Source organism: Scleropages formosus, chromosome 24, assembly GCF_900964775.1.
Source record: "Scleropages formosus chromosome 24, fSclFor1.1, whole genome shotgun sequence".
NCBI classification, from domain to species: domain Eukaryota; kingdom Metazoa; phylum Chordata; class Actinopteri; order Osteoglossiformes; family Osteoglossidae; genus Scleropages; species Scleropages formosus.
The window spans coordinates 21,254,577-21,280,071 of record NC_041829.1 but is presented as its reverse complement, the minus strand read 5'-3'; the positions used below and the strand labels follow the sequence as shown (position 1 = coordinate 21,280,071).

The 25,495-nt window shown below is 46.3% G+C and overlaps 1 protein-coding gene across 5 annotated transcripts; it reads right to left on the bottom strand.

Annotated features, from left to right (window-relative positions):
• Positions 1–260: 260 nt before the first annotated feature.
• Positions 261–24,257, bottom strand: LOC108939623 (ribosomal protein S6 kinase alpha-3). 5 transcript variants are annotated; one of them, XM_018761076.2, is made up of 22 exons: positions 23,884–24,257; positions 22,069–22,134; positions 10,313–10,429; positions 9,203–9,284; positions 7,453–7,533; positions 7,161–7,240; positions 6,952–7,058; positions 6,574–6,611; positions 6,004–6,146; positions 5,747–5,817; positions 5,500–5,588; positions 5,344–5,408; positions 5,069–5,171; positions 4,857–4,981; positions 4,460–4,585; positions 3,879–3,968; positions 3,596–3,754; positions 3,210–3,371; positions 3,025–3,101; positions 2,698–2,815; positions 2,340–2,480; positions 261–2,188 (listed from the first exon to the last, which is right to left on the bottom strand). In XM_018761076.2, exons 1-22 carry the CDS (start codon positions 23,944–23,946, stop codon positions 2,066–2,068), a joined length of 2,226 nt encoding a protein of 741 aa, XP_018616592.1. In that variant the 5' UTR covers positions 23,947–24,257; the 3' UTR covers positions 261–2,065. The 5 variants fall into 5 exon arrangements, with proteins under 5 accessions (XP_018616592.1, XP_018616597.1, XP_018616593.1 ...); XM_018761081.2 differs by lacking the exon at positions 23,884–24,257 and adding an exon at positions 22,428–22,478; XM_018761077.2 differs by lacking the exon at positions 23,884–24,257 and adding an exon at positions 22,279–22,372.
• Between the last annotated feature and the right edge of the window lie 1,238 nt (positions 24,258–25,495).

Sequence of the window (25,495 nt, the reverse complement as noted above, 5' to 3'; positions counted from 1 at the left end):
GTCCCCCCTCCGGCCTTACGCCCTGTGTTACCGGGTAGGCTCTGGTTCCCCGTGACCCCGTATGGGACGAGCAGTTCTGAAAATGTGTGTTAGATCTGTGAAAAACTGCTGTACTGAGCATTTTATACTCTGTCATTGGTCTTACATGTAATTTTCTCAAAATGAAAAATAAAACAAGTAGTGTAATATTTTGAATCATTGACATTAAGAAGAATAAAATTTAATGACCAAAAAGATAGGACATCTTAACAGTGGTCTGAATTAGTGTTTGCATATATACTTTCTCTTTTGTACTGAAAAAACAAACAAAAAAAAAAAACTCTACTTCTTGTACAAGAATCTTGAGTATTGACTGCAGAAAGTCATACCTATGAACATGTCATTTTATCAGTCATTTGTTTACTGTGCGCACAACACACAAACACACACACACACACACCTGTAAACAGATGGATTTCAGTAACGGATTCAAGACTGTCCAAATTACTTGTGCGCTGTCTTTTTGGACAGCTGCCTCTACATGTGTGAGCATGGAGTGTGACCAAGATTCATCCTGGAATCATGCTGCTCTACAGATAATTCGAGTACAAGTAACCACACTAACAGTTTTCCAGCCTTAGATATTCTACATCAAAATAAGCCACACATGTTCATGATTTACTTTATATTAATGCGCTCAAAGCACTATATTTGTCTACATAAACCTGAGTTTTCAAACAACATTTACAGTACTGCAGCATATTTAATTGATCCATGAGGAGACAGGAGGAAGAGCAGGAAAGACAGACATTCAGCGAACTGCACAGTGGCCCTGGTAAAGGCAGAAAGGCCACCGCTTCCTGTGCTTTAAGAATGCAAGGGTAATCTTCTAGAAGATTCAGTTAGACATTTCAACACCTCAACAGCAGGAAGTTCCAGACATAATGCAATAATGCGGGACTGGACACTTAGCTGGTACACAGGAAGGGATGGTGCCCGTCTGAAAATATAAAGACCAGAAGGTGTTGAGCAGCGAGCAGCTTGGTGCTATGAAATAATTTCTACCTTTATTTGTAGCCGTTGTGCTTCATTTTGCAGCCCAAGTGATTTTGTTCTGAGACGCAGTTTGAATAAACTGGGGAAACTCAGCGACTGCAATGAAAATGACTGGTGCCGCGAACAGCGAGTAGGGCAGCTGCCTTGGAATCTGAAGATGCCTGGTTTAAATCCTGCTCTAACTGGAGTAGCCGTGAATTGCTCCAGTAATACTGTGCTGTATAAATCGGTAAATCATACAAGCCTTAGACAAAGGCATCAATTTAAAGGTTAATGGAAAAGGGAAAGAGGAGTGGCCTTTCCAATCACTATAGGGCTACATAGAAGAGGGCCCACTCAGAGAAATATAGACACAAGGATCTCACACACATTCTTAAATGTCACGGAACCAGGTGTATGAGTATAGTAATCCTGTCCTCTTTCAGAGTATCAACACACTGTCTGTGCCTGGTTCTGAAATTGGAACTTTTCGGAACGACATGCAGTCATACAATACCCTTAGAGAGAATGGATGCAGAACGTATGGACGCTGATGGTCAGAGGGCACACTAACCACCGTCAATTGCTGAGAGAAGGGATGGGGATCGTCGTCCGACGTCAACCCGGTACCACCATATAGTTTCTCAGAGGCCATACTAGTGGCACCATTTCCACAGTTATTCTTGTCTAAAATAAACTTAAATGAGTAAAAAGCTCAAATATTGACCTACAGAAACCATTTACATAGTTTCTGTGCTCCCATAGTTACATGTAAATATCTAATTATTCAAAAGAAGAAAAATATATACAGTACTTTCTTGGGAAACAATTGTTTTGGAGGCAGAAATAACTGTAAAAGCAAAGACTTCTCATCTCCTTGGTCACAGGTTATGTAAATAACCTACAATGCCAAGCCTCCATGCTGTCTGGAGTTCAGGTCCCAGTTACCATAGCCAGAAGCCAAAATCTGGCTATGGACAAGGCCTAGAGAGAATGGCTCATCACCAGTGGCACATCCATCTTGGCTGAATTATGTAGTTGAGGTCCGTGGTCACAACGCAGTAGAGGTCAATTTCTTCATGCCCCTACGCTGTGCGAGAATGGAACAGCCCACAGGTTCCAGCACTGGTGTCACATTCCTGTTTAGAGCTGAATAGGTGGCAGCCATCGCCCCCTGGAAGACAGGACCAGTGTTAAACACAACAGTGGTACAGAAAAACATACACAGACAACACACTCCACAACAGCAGGAGTGTTATGAAGAACTGACAGCTGCAGTACGGAGAACAAATGAGAGCAGCTAGACCATAGAGGGACTGCTATACCTTCACCAGATGTGGGGCATCTTGTCTATTGAGCTGGTGCTTCGGTAGCTGGTCCTTGAGGACAATCCAAGGGTGCTGGAGGACCTGTGCGGCTGAGAGCCTCTGGTGGGGATCAACATGCAGCATCTTCCACACCAGATCCTGGGATCAGAGATGGCTCAAATTCAAAATGGATCAGACAAGAACACCAATTTATATTGAGTTTTCATTAAATACATCTTCCGTTTTTCCAGGCAGACTCTGGAGGTGTCTGGAGTGACTCTGGTGTCTATTTGCTTCCAAGAGTCATAACATTCTGGTTCTCTCAGAACTGATCACAGGTCAGCAGAACTGTAGACCACATGCTAGCCGTGCCTACCTTCGCTTCAGGTGAGACGGAGTTCCAGTACCCGCCAGTCAAGGAGAATTTCCCACTTCCGACCCGAGCTAGAATTTCTTCTGGGGTGTCATCTGGCCCGTTGGCAAAAGGTGTGAATCTGTGTGCACGAGACCCAAATTCTTAGCCATGGGAATTTACCATGACACCGTTTCATAAACCAAAGACGATACTAGTTTCCCAAATAGGAAACACACAACAAAAAATAAGTGCTTAAGAAAAAAACAGTACTTAATTTTATGACATTTAAAGGTCTCATGCCAAAGCAACACATTTTCATTACTTCCCATGACAACCCAGGACCCCTACCCTGTTAACATGGTGTACAGCAGCACTCCCAGGCTCCAGATGTCACAGGCTGCATCATAGCCCTGCTTCTTCAAAACCTGCAAGACAAACCCTCCAGTAAGAGACTCCTGTGGCTGGAGAGCAAGGCGTACCGTCGTACCGTTCCATTGAGAAAGACACAGATGGCAACAGAAGAAAAAGATAACCTCTGGTGCGACAAAGTTAGCCGTGTAGCAGGGAGTCATGAGCAGCCCGTTTTCTGCACGCAGCTGCTTGGCAAAGCCAAAGTCACAAATACGGATGGACTCGGGGTTCCCAGACTCATCAACATACAGGATGTTACTGGGTTTCAGGTCCCTGTGGACCACCTAGACAACAGAGAAGGGAGAGAGGTTATATTTGCTCAAACCGCTCCACAAGCATGATGCTGGTTGACTATAAAACCACACGAGTGAAGATGTACCATATTGCACGCCATAAAATCGTTAAACTGTCTTGCCGATGGCATTCTATTGGCAGCATACATTCTTGGTAAGAGGGCAGTGTGCGTTTCCAGGCAGTGCAGTGTTTACAGCATACAGAGCTCTCCTACCCCTTGTGCGTGTAGGTATTCTACAGTCTTTGTGATAGTGTGAAGGACAGCACTGGCCTCCCTCTCAGAGAAGAACTTCTGTCGGAGAATCTTGTCGAGCAACTCCCCTCCTTTCATCAGTTCCGTCACCAAGTACACAGAGCGTCCATCATCATACACCTGGACACCGACAACGTGGACAACACCCTACGTGTAAAGGACACTTTCTGAGAAGAGAGTGAGGCCTGTCTGCCTGAAAGCATGGAGAAGTCTACAGACACTGTTCCTGTCCCTTCCAACTCACATCCTTGAGTGTAATGATGTTAGGGTGCTGCCCATATCGCAACAGGATTTCCACCTCATCTGTTGGGTCCCTTTTGGCCTTGTTGATGATCTAACAGTAAATACAGTGGAGAAGAAGAAAAAAATAATAATCACAATTCAGTCTGTATAGGGTTACAGAAAGGATTTAAAGACCTTTTAAAAGATATTTTTATTAACCTTTGGTCAGCTGAAAACTTTATCCAAACTCCTTTACAATATCAGAAGAGCAACTTAAAAGTGATTTATACATTTATGCTAGAGGGTAAAGTACCATGACCCAGACAAAGTCTTTTTCACATGTTTCAAGCAAGGTGTTTACCTTGAGCTGATACGAGTAACAATACCTTGCTGAATACCCTTGATCAAGGAACCAGTTACTGCCCTTTGTCCAGTTTCCTTACAATAACCAAAGTTTTCAGTTCATATGAGATACTGTGGATATTGTCCTGGGACTATAAAAGCAAGACGCAGCTGAAAGAAACATTCAGTGAGTCAGCATGTCCTGCACGTGAACTTCTCGGTGGTGTTTATGGATGGTGTGAGGTCCAATGCAAGGCTCACCTTGACAGCATACTCCATGTTGGAGCTCTTGTTGATGCAGCGTTTGCAGATGGAGTAGGAGCCAACGCCAATGTCCTCTTTCACATCATAAACATCACTGAACTGCACAGTGCTCCTGTGAAGCCGCTGCAGTGCCAATCAATGGAACAATAAACATCAACCACTTCCCTGAATGTGACTGTGACATCTGTGCATACACATACAAATACATACACACATGCCTAATCAACGTGTGCGCGTGTGTGTGTGTGTGTGTGTGTGTGTGTGTGTGTGTGTGTGTGTGCACGCATATGCGTGTGCTCAGTTCTGTTCTAAAAATGATGGAGAGGATATTTAATGTGTTTTAAAGTCTGAATGATTCTGAGCAAACATGTATGTTATACGCATCTCTCTCTACCTGGACAACGGAGTACACGCCCACACTGGACAGTGGTTCACCCTCCTCTTCAGAGCTGTTTGCTACAAAGCTGAAGCCTCTGAAGAGCTGGTGGGCATTAGCGCTTGGGGGCACACCCGGTGAGTCTGGAACACCATCACACACAAACCACTCAGACTTCCAAAGCCAAGTCCAGCTCTTGGCCTCTGGCAAGAGAAAAACCATAGCGATACCTTTGGGGGTTTTTGCTGTGAACTCTGGGTCAAAGTAGAAGGTGTCATCTGGCCTGGCAGTTGCAGGTTTGAATGGAGGGTGAATTTCTCTCCTGAATAATTTCTGTATAAATACATTCAGAGGAGACCCCACACACACACACACACACACACACATATATATATATTTTGGTCAGAACATAATATAAAGTCCTTTATTTCATGTGACAGCAGCTGTACTCTTATGTCGCTCAGAAACTACTGCACGGCTGCTCAATAAAGCACAAAACACTTACATTCCAGTCTATACTCGAGAAGAACTGGTGCCTCTTGATCTCCTCAACTCCATCTGGGCCGGCCCCTGTGAACAAGAGGAATGATGCAAAAATACAAACAAGACCCCCCCACCACCACCACCACACACACTGTATGTAGTTAGGTTTACTTTTTACCTAGTCTGTTGGCTGGGTTTCGCTTGAACAGGTTTCGCAGAAGGCTCTGCGCTTCAAGGCTCAAGAACTGAGGCATTCCCAGCTTGGCTCTGCAAAGAAAGCAGACAGGCTGTTAAAGTGTCCGGCTGGCCATCTACAGACAAAAACATCTTGTCTTTGTGCTCATGGGCAGGCTGGCTAGTGTTAGTCTCTGAGCCCACATCCAACACCCACTACTGGACCTGATATGCTAAGCAGTAATACCCACTTGAGGATCATGGTCATGGTTTCCTTGCGGTCCTTTCCCTGGAAAGGCAGTGTCCCAGTCAGCATCTCATACTGCAAGAGAAGAGGTAATGACACCCTGAACTCAGAGTATACAGATGCATTTGAGGGCCCAGGATAAAGCAAACTGCTTCATGGGGACAGGAGACAGTACACTTCTAGGGTAGGGCAAGGAACAGTCAAGTTTCAGCAGAAGAGCGAAGGAGGAAAAGTGGGGTGATGCTGGAACATTGTTCTTACCATCAGCACACCGTAAGACCACCAGTCTGCACTGTGGGTGTGTCCTCTGCGGTTCACCACCTCTGGGGCCATGTACTCCACTGTCCCACAGAAGGAGTAGGCCTTGTTCTCATGATCTATTGATTCCTTGCTTAGGCCAAAGTCTACAACACACACAAAAATCAGTGTGGGGCCTTACACAACTGTCAATTTAAAATTACACTGTCTCACCCCAACAAAATGTCAAAAAGGCCATTTTCATTTATGACTTCTGTAAAAAGCTGACTACAAAAGTACTATAAGATGTGACATTTCCTTGGAGATTAATAAAGTTCTAGCCCATACTTAACCAGTAGGAATATTCCCACACAAATCATTTTTCCATCCCCATGAAGAGCCCATACCTTTAGGAAAACATGCACACAACATTTGCATTTTTGCACCTTTCAGCTTTAAACCTATTTGACATTAGCAAGAATTCACCGAAAAAGCACAAATCTGAACCATTTACGTAAATGGAGCTGTTTGTTTTAGAATGATATAAGAATATCTTCAACCCAGGCTTCTGCCAGTGAATATGAAATTTCACACCTGTCAACTTGATATGCCCATCTTCATCCAGGAGGATGCTGAAATGACAGGAATGCAACCCTTCAGACAGAAACTCAACACCACCTGCCATGAATATGAGCCGTCAGTGTGACCTCAGAGCTGCTTAATAAAAGAATCCTCATAAAAATCATACCATAGTTCCCTCAAAGCAACAGCATCACACAGAATATTACAAAAGGCCTAAAAAATTACTCATTTATTCCTATGGGCTCAAGTAGAAGTCTCAGTGATGCTAGACATTCTCATGGTCCTACAAATGTACACTGGAATGTGTGTGTGTGTGTGCCTCATCTGTGACGTAACACTAGGAGTGGCAGCAGCACCAACAGAAGCAGAATTAATACAAGTAGGAGATACTTCTCAGGCTTCAGGTCTCTATAGATGATGCCCAGGCTGTGCAAGTGGTCCAGGGCCAGAGCGAGCTCAGCCAAGTAGAACTTGACATCTTCCTCAGTGAACATCACCTGAGGTGGGAGATAGTCTGCCGTTTCTATTTGCTGAAAAATAGAAGTGAAAGATCCAGCTTCTCTTTCTCACAGACACACTATCCTCATGAGGGTGTTCACCTCTTTAGAAAGACGGGTGAAGAGGTCTCCTCCTCGCAGGAAGTCCAAGATGAGGTAAAGTTTCCCCTCTGTCTGGAACGCTGCCATGAAGCCATGGTGATACTCAGTATAACATGAATATTAGAACATGGCATAAAACACTCTTCGCAGTCTCAGTGGCCCACCCCCACACTCCATCAAATGTCAACATGCCAAAGACTTTATGTACTATCCTGTAAACGTAGACATGGGGATTTTACAATGTTTGCATTTTAAGACACTATCACTAGCAATAACAGGAAAATAAACTCACCATAGTGCAGCTTTACTATGAAGGGGTGGTTCACCTCTACCAAGATGTCTCTCTCCATCTTGGTCCGAACTCGATCTCTTACTATGGTAAAGACAAAGGGACACGCACAAATACAGTGTGATAAAGTAGAACCAGACATGGCAACGAGGCACAAGTAAGGTTCCCCCATAGGGGAGCATTTCAGATGGGGCTAGGTATACATGCTCTCTGCCTAGGGCTGTCACGATTACTAGATTAATTTCGAGTACCCGGTTTAAAAAAATCCTCGAGTACCATTTGCCATGTTGAGTACTCGGCAAAATGGCGGAGAGGCGGCGGTGCACAGACGAGGGTCCGTGCAAAAAATGGCAAAAAAATGTCAACGGTGTGGGAACACTTCACGTTAGAAGAAAAGAACAATATAGTTGTCTGCAGTCTGTAAAAACCAACTTAAATAGAATAACAGCACATCTGCAATGCTACAGCACCTGAAAAGGCGACATCCAGGCGTAACAGATGCTCCGCCAGCACGGAAAGTTCATTACTAGCTTTAATTGTTTCGAATACTCTTAATTTCCACGCCGTTTTAAACACAAGACCGAACATGATATATGTATGATATATTTGCATTATAAAGAGTTTTACCACTTAAACACCTGTCAGAGAGCACAATTTAATGGAATGTAGATGATAATAAACTCTGACGAAATGTGAAGTTAAGGCGTGAATATATCCATGTTTCAAAATGTTCACATTATTTTTCATTGCGATTTCATAACTCAAACTCCTGCTTGGGTTAGCATGTTTGATGGTTGCTAATCACACAAATCAAGGAATTATAACCCTTACAAAAATTAACTATGGCTTTACTACAATAAACATAGTTTAACTATGGTATTTGCTGTAAAATCGTGATAACCACAAATTTTATGATATGCCTTTTATATGTTTTTGATGCAGGATTAAAAGGCTATATTATTGTTAGCACTTTCAGATATACTGCTGTTTAACAGTATTGGTTAATATTATGACATGCCTTTTATATGTTTAAAAAACAATTACTCGAGTACTCGTCAAAATTATCGTCCGTTTACTCAATTATTTTGGTAATTGAGAGTAAGACTCGATTACTCACCAAAAGAATTGTCCGATTACTCGATTAACAAACTAATCGATAGTGACAGCCCTACCTCCGCCTCTGAGGTGTACATCTATGCAACACTATTGCCCCACTTCATTATTGCCCTCTCAGATGTTTGGCACTGACACAAAGATCCCCTTGAATAACTAAGGAAATGATGACAAGAGGGAAAGTAGAGCCAGCAGTGAGGAGAGGGGTGGCATTGTGGTCTTGTCATCACCACCGGGGGGGGGTTCCAGCTCTGCAGATACTGAGCAGATTTTTTTTTTTTTAATAAAGTGATAAATTTAACTATTATTGGTATTGTTCTTACCTGGTTCCAATTACAATGTCTTTACACCACAACACACTTGTTCATAAAAGACTGCAGAACAATTTGCTTAGTGAACACTTATCTAAAGTGGTTTACAGCATAGCAGCCATTTGTATAGATATTACAGGAGCAATTCAGAAATAGAGCAGCAGAGAGGAGTGGAGTCTGAATTACCAGCCTTCCATGGTATCAAGAGTTATGCTACCTACAGCACCTTCTAAGAAATAACTGGAGAAACAAGGAAATTATTCAGTTATTCAAAATGAGAGGAAGCCCAGATGCCAGCTGATGAGGTCAGTCTGGTGTTTAAAATCTACCTTTCAATGTGGCTTTCTTTAGAACCTTCATGGCATAGAGCTGGCCAGCATCAGGTCCTGTAATCTTCTTCACCAGGAAGACCTGCAGGTGAGGAACAGGCAGGAGAAGAAAGAGAATGGGGAAAATGAGAGTTGCCCTTCATCTATGGTGAAATACTTCACTAGAAACAAAAATAAGAGTAAATTCTGTGGACAATATCAGGAAGAGTCTCGTTCCACCTTGTTTACTTTAGAAAAACACAACACTGTAGGTACAACTCCACCACTGGGATACTGAGAAGGTAGTGCTGAGATGCAGACTATGCAATTCATCAGTTATGGTATTCTCCAACTGTGACATCGCACATTAAGTGATCATGAGCATTTCAAAGAATGTAGAGTGACACAAAGACCTGTGTTTACACTTAAAGCTATTTGATTCTGCTGTTCCAGAGATTTTGGTGGGATTACATGCTCCACCAGTGACAGCCAGACACTGGTCTTCCCCTTTTTCCCCCATCTCTCTCCCCCAATACACTCCCTGTCATTTCTCTCATACCTCATTTCTGAAAGGGTGCTAGGCATTATTAACATCTAATAATCCTGAAATCTGAGCATGGGACTTAGCAAGTTCCATAAAATACCTTCTTGACTGCTGCTGTTTCTGTAAAAAAGAATGGTATGGTTAATAATTAATGATTCTGCAGTTCATTAATTATTCACCATGCACAAATGAGACTTACCATCTAGCTGAGTGTGCATATGAAGACACGGGTCTTGCGTGAGCATCTCATTATTCAGTGTATCTGTCTATATTTGGATGCATAAATTGAGGAATTTGATATCTGTAAATGTGGTTCAGCATAATTGTGTATAAGAATGTGGGTATCTGGTGGGAGACAGTAACTATGGCAACCAGGGAGAGGTTCTGACTGCTACTGGGATGAAGTCATTGTCCCCATATGTACGAGACCTTTGTGCTGTCCCAGTTGGTACAGTGACTGCCCACTGAGCAGTACCACAACTGTTCACAACAGACTGGTTCCCAACTGGAATGCTAACCCATCCATACAGACTGGCTGGCTGGCTCCGCACTCGTGCACAGATGGAACTGTGGTTGCACGTACACACCTTTCCAAAGGAACCCTGGCCCAAGACCTTGCGAAGCTCAAACTGCTGTGGGTCAGCTTTCTCAGATCCCTCCTTCACGTGCTGTGTGATGTTGATCTCCTTCACGGAGCCTTCATCCTGAGGAATGGGTGAGAGATGTGGTTGGGTTCTGTACAGATATCCCTCATCTGGACACATTGCTTTTCCGCAAACCTTATTGCCACAGTTGGTTCAAGGCCATTCTGTTTGGATGAGGTCAGTGAGGGAGAACCAGAGCACGTTTTGCTGGTTCAGAACTAGCAGGGAGAAAACTCCCAAACTACACTTTCTTAGATTGTAGACCAAACCACAGAGGCTGCCCATCAAGACACTGGTGCAAAAGCACAGCTCAGCTGTACTCAGTAGCGTAATCCCCATGATGCACTGGAAAGTGATCAGGAGGAGGAAGAATTTGGGATCACGGCCAGGCTTCACAGGGCTTTCTGGGGACCTGGAGTCCGACTCCCCACAGTGAATCACAGAACACTCTGGGAAAGGCCTGTGTGGGTTGGACTCCTCTGAGCTGGTATTGCACAAAACCTGGAGACACTCATCTGCTTCACACTGCCTCAACACAGGTAGGCAAAGAGTGAGGAGGGAGCGACCAAGACAGGAACACAGGCACACAAGCATCCCTGCAATCACTTGCATGAAAATAAGCAGGGGAACCAACCGCATGGACACAAATGAGTCTCCTCAATTCCTCCTCTCACTCAGCCACAACCCCTAACCCACGTTAGTTATGACAGTCGTCTTCCCATGATCCCATTCCTACCGAAGGCCTCTATAACAGGTCTGTAGGGGCCTGAGCCTGTTCAAGTTCACACGCTGTCCTGGGATGAGATCTCAGCTCATGTGACTAAGAGGACAGATGGTGTGAAAGAAATAGGAGGAGAGGGAGAGCGGAGCTCTCATTCAACTGGGCTCTTTCTGATTTGCCTCACAAAATCAAAAAGGTCATACCCGATGCGGACCTCTGCAAACTCAATTCAGTTCATAACACCTATGGGTTCACCACACCTGACCACATGCTTTTTGCTCTGTTGACATCCTCCACCTGACACAGAGAGCCGTACAGCTTAGACTGGGGCTTAAGGCTGAGAAATGCCATCTGTCATTGACAGCTCTGCCAAAAGTTAATCTCAGGAGAACAACATTACCTTCCCGAGTCCACACACACACACACACACACACACACACACACACACACGTAAATGTCCCCAAACAGTGGATCAGACACAGCAGGGAAGGCCAGAAAAGACAGAGCACAATCCTGTCCCACACAAATGATGGCGTGATGTTGACCACAGAGCTAAAAAAATCAAACACTGGAAAAACACTGGGAGGACTGGAATCTAGCGGAGGAGTTCACAGAAGACAAGCCTGCAAATTAAATACTACACACTAAATATAACCATGGTTACAACAACAGGCATCTGAAAAAAACAGTGCTGTGTTTGAGGATAATCGCCTCTTCAAACATAATTAGTAATACACAACATGCACCCATAATAAAGGCTCTGTAATCATAACAAGTGCCCATGCAGAGCACCAGAGATGCGTTTGGGTCCCTGCAGTGAAGTACTCACTTGGTGGACCCTTAGGGCCACCCAACAAGACTTCAGTTTGACTCGCAGCCTCCACCACAGCAAGTCCCACAGCGCAGGCTGCCAGGCTTTGTACATGTCCATACCGCACCCCATCACTGGTCCACCTTGACCCGTGTCTTTTAGAGAGTGGGAAAGGAACCAGCCAGGGAACTTCCCGGAGGACAGGTGGTAGGAAGCCCCCCACCCCCAAATACGGAGGGTCAGATGCTGTTGGTGAACCACTCAGCAGCACCCACATGGCCACATACTAACATGTGCACATTTTTCAAAGACTGACACGTGGCTTGGGTCCTGTGGAAAATCTCCCCCCCACACACACACACACACACACACACACACACACACACACACACACACACACACACACACACACTACTCAGTCTGAGAACTGCATGAACTGGGACCAATGGATTAAGTGCCACCTGCTACTTGTAGCCGATCACCTTTTCCTATGCATGTGTCACACTGTTAGTCCTTCAAAACACACCATCCAGTAATGTGGGATTCCTTTAGGACAAGAACCTCTAGCAAGGCATACACAGAAGCAGAGGGTCCAGCTGGCACATCCTATGAGTCAGTCTATTACATCACCCTCAGCGCCACCATGTATGACAAAGACTCTGATACAAGAGCACTAACCTATAGCATTCAAGAAAAGGATGAGAAAAGTGACCATTTCTGACCATGTCTCTCGTGTTTACAGATGCAATGCTTCGTGTGCGCTGCGCCAGTACTAAGGAAAACTGTATTTCGCACTCACTGCTAAGGCTCAGGCCTATGGAACCATCACCCACCGTCCACTTCCTGTGTGTAATCATCAATGAATGGCATTTTTCAAAACAATCTCAACATTTTTAAATAAAATTATGACGTCTTCATAGTGATGCGACTCAGGTGGCGAGACAGTGTCCGAAAGCACATTCAGAGGGAAACACACAGACACACGCATCTCCATTGTATCCCAAGACAACCACCCAAGGTCAAAGTCACTGCCCCTGTGGATGGAATGTTTCGTAAGACACTGAAGCAATGAAACAAACACCTCCGCCTCCATGGCCTTGGGAGACGTGTAACATAGCTTTCGACACTGACAACTGGCCTTGGAGTCAGAAACATTAACAACAAGAGCAGGAAGAGAAGTCTCTGTCAGCCTGTGGAAGAACACTGCCAGCAGGGCACAAGATGAAAAGTGTTCTGCTGCCGTTTGACACATGGACTCTCCTTGAAAAACACCCTTTGAGCCCCAGTGATGAACATAAGTTGTCAGCACACGGCAAACAAGTCCGAATACCGTGACAGATTGGAGAAGAGATCCACCAGACACACAGAGGCCCTAACTACTCGGCAGAAGGAACCGGGTTATTTTACTTCACCAAGCAGTTCAAGTATCATTGGTGTGCCAGGGTTGTGTCTGTTTACTTTTCAAAAGTAATTACTCTATACCCATATGTACAAGCAGCTGTGAACGTGTGACATCTGAGATATTGTGTGTGACAATGAAATACCTGGAATAAGCTGTGATTCTTCAGACTGCTTTGGACAATTATGTAACAAAGGGGAAAATGGAAACTGCAGACACACAGAGCAGCTGCAAGGTCTCTGCAGCTCAGATTACACCAGTCAATAATTCCCAAGGTGAACCGAACAGAAGATTGCAGAGGTGCTGTTCCGCAGTACAGGGTGGGTGTGATCTTCCTTCCCTTTGAACCATAAGAACATGGCCCATCGGATACCTAGCTCAGCATGACGCAGAGATTAAAAAGCGAAACCAAACAGCCTGTTATATCACCTCCACATCAAAAAAGCAACACACAACAAAGCAGTAAGACAACAAAGTGTGGAAGACGCATTAGTGTTAAGCTAAGAGCTGCCAGTTTGATCCCCACACAACCACAGTCATAACCACTAATAAGATACTACTTAGGGTGGACTGCTTCATTGCAATGTAATTCACAGCAATACAAATTATTAAAAAAATAATGGGAAGCATAGTGGCATAGCAAGTAGCACTGCTGTCTCACAGCGCCTGGGTGGTGCGAGAGGACATGGGTTCAAGCCCTGGGCGTGGGTTCACATGTTCTCCCTGTGTTTGCGTGGGTTTCCTCCGGGTGCTCCGGTTTCCTGCCACAGTCCAAAGACAAGCTGTTCAGGTCCCCCCCATACTGTGTGAGTGACAGAGAGAGTGTGTGTGTGTTCCACTGATGTATGGATGAGTGAACCATCGTAAGTAGTGTATCTAGCAGTGTAAGTCACCTTGGTGAATAAGGTGTGTGGACTGACAACACTACATAGAGTTCATTGGAAGTTGCTTTGGACAAAAGCATCTGCTAAATAAATGTAAATGCATTCTTCCAAAATGAATCCATGAAATACAAACAGTCAACAGTTAGTTATATATTTACCAGTCTACTGTAGTGGCAGGAAGTGCTGCCACCCCACAATGCCTGGGTTGTTCGGGTGTAGCTTCAAATCCAGATCAGTCTATGTGGAGTTTGAATATTCTCCCCGTGTCTGCGAGGCCTTCCTCCGAGTGTCCAGTTTCTACCCATAGTCCAAAGACATGAGGTTCAGGTTATGTGGACCCTCTAAATTGCCCATAGTGTGTCTATGGTGGGCTGGCCTTGCATTCGGGGTGTGCTCCTCCTAGCCTAGCACCCAGTGATTCCAGGATAGCCTCTGGACTGCTGTGACCTTGACAAAGAGAGCAGTTAATGAGTGAACACATTAGCTTGGGACCCACTACAAATTGTGTTATTTAGCATCAGCTAAATGTAACATTTAACTGACATCTGTAACAGTGACAAAACAGCAAAAAAAAAAAAAAATAAATAAAAATTTCCTCTATTAAAATAGATCAGTAGAACACAATAATTACCGTACCTACTCCTTATCACTGCATTCAAATGAGGTTCAATACTAAATTTGTTCCCACACTTAAAATTTTAGAAAAGACCAAAGGAATTAAACATTGTCCTGTAGACTATGAATTTTCACAAATTTTCCATTAGAGACACCCACTAATATGTTAATACAATATTTTTTTGATCATCAGTATAACACATGAGTTAAAACATAAGCTGCAACAGAAGCCAACATTCACAGGAGTACTAGGGTACCCAGCAATGCCATCCAGCCATTGTTACTTTCAAATATTCCAAAAGTGTACAATATAGCAGTTCATGTTTGAGTGCATTTTCTTCCAAAATTATTCCCTGCATCTGCATGTTCAGGCTCTCTCTCTCTCTCTCACACACACACACACACACACACACACACACACACACACACACACACACACATTCCAAAAAAAAGTAGATCCATTTGAAGAAAGAGCTTCTGGTATTTTTATAGCCCAACTTCCTCTTTCCTCCACACACCACATCCTTGCACCAAGTTCCTTCCTCTGGATAGGAGAAGTAGGTGGTGGTGACCTCAGTGACCCTGAAAGCCACACTGAGGGTTATGGGACAAAGAGGTGCTGGACTGTTCACTCGCACTATAGTCGTGTGGGCTCACAAGTGCAGGCTGCTGAGCTCTCGCTGCCAAGCGCACACACAGCGCACGCACGCACACACACACAGCACTCCAGACAAGGACACTGCCCAAGAGCATGAGTCACACGACAGGGTACAGAATACCACAGGGACGTACAGAGGGATGCAGAAACGTAATCACACATGGCTTCCCTCTGTCTGAAGGCACTCCAGCAGGAAGATGAAGAGTCTTGTCATTTGTACTCATCCTTAGACTGAGCTATAACTACTGGACCACCGTTCTGAGGATCGCTCGTTTCTCAGAGCCAGTACCTCCACACTGTGGCTTTTGTTGAGGCTCCGCGCTGCAGACATTCCTACTGTCCCTGCCCCCTCCCCACACAACGTACCCATTGTTCTCCTTCTCATTAATGGGGTGAAGCCATATAGCAGCATAATTTCTCTCCTTCGCCGGTCCAACCTTATGAAAGCATCCAGCGTTAAGACTGGGTAATTAAATGATGATTAGAGATAAATGTCCAGTCCACACAAAGAACCTACTTCACAAACTTGTGTGTGAGAATGTGGAAGGCCTCATTTCAGTAAGGATGTCCCTCTAGATCCCCAAGAGGGCTTCATGGTAGGCTGCAAAGCAGTGTCGCGATGGCACAGTGACCCAGCAATCCACACTCCAGCTGCAGGTCCTTGAAAGAGCCGCATCCACTCAGATCCCAATGACTTCAGACTCTCATGGTGACCAAGCTACGTGAGCAACTCTCCACAGCCACGCACATAAGGAACAATAAACCTTGATTTGAAAGAACAGGCAAGAGAAAAAAAAAATAGGACTTCAGGCCATAAAAGGCACAATTTAGCCAGGACATACTGTTTATAAACACTCCCCTTAAACAATATTCATGATGTTCTCTACAATACCTCATACTCCATGTACTCAATTCATTGACAAACTATTCTGCAGTACAGCAGCACAGCAGGTAGTGCTGGTGCCTCATATACCCTGGGCTGTACACTGTTTACATGTTCTGCACAAAGATGGGGAGCTTTCCCCTGGGTGCTCTGCCTGGCTACCTCTGTTTGAGGATGTTATGTTTTTTTGCTGTATAAGTGGGTAAATAATTGTAGGGAATGTAGTGTACAGGGCAGGTGTACACAAGTGTTCCAAGTGTCCTGGGACAAAGGGGTCTACTAACTGCTAGTTAAAGTTTACAGGACACTAGTAAATGTTAACTGAAATTACTACATAACTGTCACAGAGAGTCAATGACAAGTTACTAAATGAAACAGTTACTACACAACGAGGAAGCACTTAATACACAAGTCATTACAAGTCCACCTTTTCATTTCCCAGGTACTGGATTTTGACCACAGTCCAAGTGACACAATACAGCCACTTACACACCATTATGCCTTTTCAACCAGCACAAGAAAAACTGAGACCCTCCTCTCCTGCGCCAGAAATGATCCCTATTGTGACCACCGTATCTGAGGGACAACCAAATTCTCTGTTTCATCCACACACAGAGGAGACAGTCAGACTCTCTGTTCAAACCACCTCTGCACACAGCCAAGTTCCTTGTTCCAACCACACCACTAACTCACAGCCAGGGTCTCTGCAGCAACCTCCCTCGAACCAGAACACAACTGGAGTCTCCATCACTTCCCTACCTGTGAGCTGGTATGCAGGATCCTCAGAAGGAGCACCTTGAGCATGTCAGTTGGCCAAAAGACAAGTGGCAGTGTGCTGAAATTGAGACAGGATGAAGGACGGCTATGAGTGCTGCACAAGAACGGAAGGCCCAGCCCAGGAAGGGCCCTGCAGCTGCTTTTGACATCAGTGATTAGACCATGTCCTGTGTTGGTTCCCCTGGCAACATCTGCATGGGAAGCTAGAAGTTTGTCTCACACACACACACACACACACCCCCAACAAAGAAAATTCAAAGTGCTCCTTGTGACTGTGCATGAGTCTCGCACATTGGCGCCTGAAAAGCGAAGCTGAACAACCCCAAATGTCAAGCCTACTAGGCCAGCGATCCCTGCCCGTGTAGCTCCCACCCAGTCCTAAGCACTGCACTCTGTTTATCTTGAAGCAAGAGTGGCTTGCCCTTTCTGGGTGTGCACTTCCCTTCCTGTCTCATGGAATTCTGCTGACTGCACAGAAAATGGCCAGAGCCTGTTGCCCTGGCAACACAGCTGGAAACAAAGGGGGAGAACTAATGGCTACATCTCTCACACCTTCGCATTAACCCACCTCCAGCTCATTTCATACTGCTTCGTCCATCCACCACCAATACATCTCGTACGTCCAGCTTAGAACGTGCAACGGGCAGCGTGTGCAAAGGGCAGGGACAGAGTCAACGTGAGCTTATGACCCGCGCTTACTGGAATTCTTTGTTTGTGGATAGCAATTGCAGGACTCCCCGATCACAGTTGCGGTTGGGATTCAGCAGGTTACCCGCCCCTATTGGCGCACGTTGCAGCCCCAGACATCTAAGGGCATCTCAGACCTGTTATTGCTCAATGTCGTGTGGCTGAAAGCCACCTGTCCCTCCGAGAAGTTGGCCTCCGACTGCTCGGGGCCCCATAACCATTTACCACGCAGGAGTCTCGTTCGCCATCAAGTTAACCATACAAATCACTACACCCACTAAGAATCACCACGCACCATCACCCCCGGAACCAAGAAGGAGCCATCAATTGGCCAATCCTTACCGTGTCCAGATACACTGCGTGCGAGTTTCTCTCATGTAGCACCCTTCCAAGAGACTCTTCTGGAGGAAATGCATTTCAGACTTGTGTTCTGGTCCAACCCGATGGTCCTCAGCACACCCTAGCACTTCCCTTCCACCCAGTTGATGACACTGGTTCATTCTACCATGTAGCTCATAGAGAAAACCCAAACATGACCCAGCTGACTCAGGATAATGCTGGTCTGGCAGACAGAGGCATCAGTGCCTTCAGCCATTTTGGTTGGTCAAAAAAGTCGACATCAGCAAAATTCAATATTATTTTTCATAAGCATAATTGTTGCTGTGCCTGTATTCACCATAGTGGGACTGATTTGCATGCAAAATATCTAAACTGCTTGAGTACTGCTGCACCCAGTGCTCCCAGAATGCCCCAGCTGCCCTCTGTGCTCAGTCCTGCTTCACACAAGGGGACACGCTACCCCTGAAGTGCAACACTGCCCAGCACGCACACTCCCTAACGTACGTACAATTTTATGGTGTCCATTAGGCAAGGTCTGCACTCAGGTATTGATTTCCTAGAACGTCTCTGAGTAATGATGGACAACTTCCGCCCGCTCAGTAGAGAAATGTCTCCTTTATCCTTCAGCCCCTTACGGAGGGTTGTCCTCACCACGGTGCAAACATTAGTGACTGATGCTTCTCACAACTCAAGCCGACCACTGGTCTCTTGTCACTCTCCACTTTCTGATAGAGCGTATTGCAAATGTCATGGCTAAAATAAATTCAAAACAGCAGCAACAGCCAAAGAAGACTAAGAGTTGGTGTGGAAACCTTTAGATATGCAAGATCATAGCACATCTTGAAGGGCAACAGATTTTCACATCTATGTCTGACAGTCTCCTTTCCAAACCTTCATCTCACTTTGGGTTCAATGTGGCAGCACATGGTTAGGCACTGTGCCCAAGATGTACTCCATCTTGCACCCTAAACGTCTGGGATAGGCTCTGGACTACCACAGCACTGCATCAGGACAAGCAGCTAGCAAATAATGAGCAATGATGCATTCTGTTATTACAAAAGCAGCGGGTCTGAGTCGACAATCAATACTGACACTCAGTGTCCTCTCCACCCAGGACAAAACTCCATGCACCATTGCAGATTTTCCAAGGTCATATCATGAGATGAAACATTTTTAATGGATGGATGCATGGAAACTTTACTGATCCCAAGGTCCACTGCACAGGGAGGAGGGGGGGGGGAAGAAAAAAAAAAAAAAAAACACACACATTCCTCCCACCCAAGTTGTGATTAAAAAAACATTTACAGCCTATTTCCATTTCTGATGGCTCAGAATTTATGCCATACATGTAACCAAATGGAAACTGATACACACACACAGCTTCAACAGCCCAAAATAAATTAGAGCAAAAAAAATTACAAGAGGTAGAAACAAGATTGCATAAGGTAAGGCTGACTGGTAGATATTTTAAAAACAGAAGTCTCATCTTTTTACTTATACCTTCTTTGCCAAATGTTCGTACGTCTCAGGTTAATCAAATATGTACTCAGAAGTATGAGAAGTATTCTTGCAGGCTGAATATTAAAATTACTGCCAGTTAGAGCAGATCTGAAATCTGATCTGGTAGTCCTAGTGCTAAAGATGCTGACTTCATTGAAGGCATCAGCATAAAGAGTACTGGTTTGATCTTCGTCTTATTCTCATCCCATCTCAATTAGACAGCAGATGGGGATTCATTTTTATATTTCCCCTTTTTGTTCTGCCTTCCTACGAAGAATAATGTCAGCTGCTGTTCCCAAGGGATGCCCACAAGCTTCTCGCAAAAGTTATCACTTTGGCTCACGTAATTCCGTAGGATAAACGTCACCTCTGCACTGCTCCTGGAGCCCGGCTAAGGAATGGCAACATGGAGATGGAGACACTGTCAAATGTCTCCATGGCAAGTACCAACCTGAGAACTCAGCAACCTAAACACAAGAAGGGGAGATTATCGGAACGCATTTGGCGACAACAGATGGCCCCCTGGAGATTACACACCAATCTGGGGGGGAGCAGCTGGCAGTGACCAACACTAGCCAAAGGGATGGGTTCGCCCTCCCCGCTCCCACACTCCCTGAACTTCATAAAGGCACACAAATGGAAGCCGATATGCACACAACAGCCCAAGCGAATGGTCGTGGAGGCTCCACACCTGCTGGGGGCACTGCAGCACCAGAAGCCTCACTGCAGTTGGGAGATGCTGCAGGGTAGCAATTTTTTTTCCACAAGTCTTGTTGAGACTAGGCTTCAAACTAAACATGCACACTTGTGTAAGCGGAACAATAACAAATCTCTCACCTTCCCTAAACTGTCATAGTGAGTCTGCCAGTCTCACCACAGACACACATGCAAGTAAACACTTGAACAAACACTGCAGTTCAGTGAACAGACATGTTCCTCCCACCCAAGTTGTGATTAAGATGTTTAGCACCACTGTGAGCTGTAACCGGCGCACAGGTCTATTCTGCTCGACTACATCAGTTTGCCCCACCAGACAAACACCCCACATCACACTGTTTCAGGAATTCAGACCAAGCAGCCTTTGGCTACTCACTAATGTGTCATCACGAGCTCCTTGTCACCTTTGACTAACTGCTCCGTGTTTGTAAACTTGCATCTCCTCACAGTTTATGAAGGGGTTTACATACGTCACTTCATCACGGCAGGTGCTGAGAAAATAGCTGTTTACACCAGATGGGCTCAGACAGGCAGGACAAACACTAGGTGCTTCAAGCCAAGAGAGAGAGAAGGAAAAGCATCATAATACAGTGTGACTAGCATAGGAGTTGTACACACCTAGATCAATCTCTCCATGCATGACATAAACACACAAACACCCTGATATTGGCATTGGGAAGTGATGACTGATCACTAAATATACTTCAGTGTCGGATGATTGACTACTACTGCCACAACACTCCCATTGCATTGGACAAGCAGATACTGTTACAGCCAGAGGTTGATACTACTTTGTTTGGCTACTCTGTCACAGTAATAAATAAATAAAAGTACCTGTCCAAATGTTTGAGTAAAAGCAAAAAAAGTGGTCAAACTACTTTTGTTATGATTACTTTGAGTCAAATGAACCTTTTCAAAGTTCTGAATCTCTAGCAATAATCAGAACAGTTTTAACTCATTTTCAATTAATCTTCTGTTCAGAGAAAATGAGATGTAACAAGTTACAAACTACATTTACTCTGTTACCACCCACATCTGGTTACAGCTGACCATAAAGACATTGCAGCATAAAGCCTGGAGAGTGAACATCATCCCTGGAACATACAGCATCACCCAGTATGCACTAGAGTGGATTAAGACGCCATCGGATTCCGTGTACAATTTCCATCTGATCCTCCACCACGGAGCTGACAGGCCCACCATAGTAATCCACAAAACAGTTACACAGCAACCGTGAGACAAACAACATAGTTGTTTACTGCCACTTTGTGGCCTCAAACAAACCCATTTGTACACCTGTATACAACACATCACTAAGCAGAAGTGAATGCTCACCTACACACACTGTAGGCAGGCCTCTTTCCCACACTACAGGGTGAAAGATGCCACAGCAAACTAATAATAGGAGGCAATGTAAAGCAGGGACACATGGTAGCATCGTGGTTGAACCCAAAGGTCACAGGTCCGAATCCCAACCCCGGATGTAGTACCCTCGAACAAGGTACTTACTCGAAATCACTCCAGTAAAATTACTCGGCTGCATAAATGGCTAAATCACTGTAGGTAGATTAACACTGTAAGTTGCTTTGGAGAAAAGTATCAGATAAATGAGTAAATGTAAAGCAGAACCCAAAAGAACTGTGCAGACAGGTGTACATATACACAACACAGTTGTGGGAAAGCAGGTTAAAGGGTGGTGAGGACTTACGTCACACAATCCATCGTTGTCGTCGTCATCATCATCGACGGAATCGTCCACAGCGTGGGGGGCATCCTGTGCAGACAGAACCAGAAATCGTTACAAGAACTTAGCAAAACACATTCAAGCACGTGTGACTGTACTTTACACATCACACTACCACGCACGTGTTCGCTAAAACAAAGCCATATATATCACGACAAGCACGCTCTTACACACCAGCATGTGCTCAGGTGGCTCCCAGTGCAGTGACACCGAGCTGGAACGTCCCTTCCATCCTGACCTCAAGAGGTCAGCGGCTACACTTGTACTGCAGAGAAAGGCGCTTGTTGGGATTTGTCTACTTTTCAGTTCCCGTGTAGCCTTACCCATCGGGGGAAGACGCTGCGATGGAGCACATGCCTTACTGATGCTCTTCCAACTAGCGGAGGGAGCGTTCGCCTGAGGGGAAGGTTCCACTAGAGGGTACAGAATGGATACGCGATGTACTATGTGCAACCACTGCCACCATTCAGAAAGCAACAGCGGGTGGAGGTGTCATGACCCCGGTCAACACCTGGCAGCGGTTGCGTAGCGGTTACAGCGGCTGCCGTTGGACCCAAAGGTCACCGCCTCGAATCCCACGACTTCATGAAAGACTAGGGAACTTCTTTCAACTGCAAATGACACATTTCTTCAAGGTTGACACTGCTGCTGTCCCTGACGTGCGCCCGGGGGTGCAGAGGAGCTCCTGCTTGTGAAGGACCTTCTTCACACTGGACGCCGGGACACGTGACCCGCGCGCGGACCCGTTCGGCACGGAGCCACAGCGCGTGTTTGTGCACGACAACGCAGCCGAAGCAGCCGGAGCAACGGGGGGGGGGACACGGGAACCTGGACTGAGCGCGCAGCTCACATCTTCCATTCACTTGACACGTCGCCTCTTTGTTCAACACCACAAACTGCCGGAGAAACACTTGCGGGTCCTTCCCGTCACCCCCTGCGTCACGTGGCCGCGATGTGGTTGCGGTTGTGTGTTCGCAGTTCGGTAACGAGCGCATGTGGCTCCCGCCCGGGCGGCCGCCTCTCCTGTGCTGTGGCCTTACTTGTGTCCCAGACTTTTAAGTGCCATGGCATGGAAAGGAGCGGAGCGGATCGGAGCGGATCGGAGCGCGAACCCCCCCGCCATCGCCGTCACCGTCACCCCACGCCGGTCACCTGGCGTCGCCACACGACGTCCCGTTTCAGACGCGAGTAAAACTGTCCGTTCGCTTACGAGACTCGCTCGTCACGGCTCCTATTTTTATTGGGGCAGAAGCGCGAACACACATAGGATTCTGCCCACCGCCGGGGAGCAGCACAGACCTCGAGTGGAGTGCGAGTGGCTGGATCGATGCGTCCCGCTGACTGACTGTGCCTCTCTGTGCCTTTTCTCGCTGTCACTGAACACACACAGTGAGTGACAGTGTGACTGTCACCGAACTGACACCCGCGTCACCCCCCATCACTCCCACGTTCCGCTCCTAAGTCGCCCAGAAAGTGGCGCGACGGGCATTCGGTGGAGTTACTAGAAGTCAAGTGGCTGTGTGTACGCAAACACACACAGTGTCGGCGCTCAAGCTCTCCGACAAGGGAATTTCAGCCCAGGAACTCCAATCCGGAGTAAAACGAATGAAACTTTTTTTATATTAATTCATCAGTTTACGGAAAGGGTTCGCTCGAATTCACCCGGACCGGAGTTGTCTCTTCCCGCGCGCGCACACACACAGTGACACACACGAAAGGAGGTCGCCCGCACAACCACGCGCACAGGGACAGGCTCCTCTGCGCCCAGCTGAGTCTCACCTGCTTGAGCTGCTCCTCCAGGGTCATCTTCCGCCAGGGGTCCGCCAGCTGTGGCAGCGGCATCTTGCCTACAACTACTTGAACTTCTCCTTCAGTTACTAACGTCACACTCCTGAGTCCTGCGACTGAGATATGAGCCGTTTCCGAAAGTGGTGCAAAAGCAGAGGGAAAAACGCGAGCGGGTGGGAAGGAAACCCCCTTCGCACAGGAGGAGATACGAATGTTCTCCCAAAAAAAAAAAAAAAAAAACAAAGAAAGGGGGGGGGGGAGGAAGGAGTCTCGGTTTCGCTCTCGCGCCTCCGCGCTCCTCCTCCGCCCGTTCCACTCATACACACACACACACACACTTCCGTTTTTCACAATATGGCGCCGCGGCTCGTCTTACCTGTCCGTCAGTCAGTGAGTGGTCGCGCGGTCAGCGCTGCGCTGCGTCACAGCCCGGGGGCGGAGCCTGGAGACTCGAGCGAGTCAAAACAGGTGAGCCGGCGGAAGGCGAGCGGCGCGCGCTGAGTCACCGCGAGCTGGCGGCGCGTGGCAGAGGTTGCGCGAGCCTCGCTGTGTCACCCGTGTCCGCTCGCTAAATTAAATTAATTTATTTAATTTAATTTAATTTAATTTAATCTACAGGTGTGCAAGCGTCACGCCTGTCTCTGTTACAATTACCACGTACTGTATAATACAGTGTATTATACTTGTCTTGTAGCTCGAGGGTGGTGCCATTCGTAGGGAGTCATAACGACACATTACACGATATGTGGGACGTGTGTGTGGTGGGGGGCATGTAAGGCACCTTCAAGAGGAACACCAAGAGTTTGTTCATACATCGGGGTCGGGCGGGGAGGCGGCTGGGAAACATTAGCGCTGCCTGGACACACACTCACATACATTCACACATGTCCCTTCCTAGCTACCAGGACAGTGGCTCAGCACCGTCATCCACTGACCACAAGGTGTCAGTGACCCCTCCGCCCTCATGGCAACGGCCGGCAGCAGCAGCAGCAGCACGTCCACAGCTATAGCTCCGGGGGTCACGGAGCGGGTGCGTTGGGGCGACGCGAGGCCGCTCGGGTATCGGCGCCACTGACCGCACAGCGCGGTAAAGTTGTACGGGGGCTCATTCTACGCAGCGCCTCTGGGTCGTCTCGCTGCTGCTCAGAGAGGGGGGGCCAAGTTTTTCCATCATCCTTTTATTTTCAGCGATGCTGTGATGACCAGGAGCTGCCGCTGGTCAGAGAGCTCCGTCTTCAGCATCGCTGCTACATCCCATCACCCTCATCGTGGAGGAGCAGAGCAGAACTCGCCCTCTCTCGACTCTATGAGTTATGATTCAGTGACTTGAGGATGAACATTTGTGAGAAACCCCTTCCTTCTCGGCATCAATCCCAAGCGTGAACCGGAAGACATCTATTTTTAATACTAACTGCAGCGTGTAGAGGAATCTCATTATATTTGAGCTTAATGGCAGAATTCCAGAACGTTCCCCGCAAATGCACAGCTTAAATCAGTCAAGTTATCAAGTAGTTACATTTAATTTCCATTCCCCTTTCTCTCGCTGTTTAAATAAGCCACTTTGTTTCCTTGCAAACTGTAGTAAATCTACATGTCTTCTTAA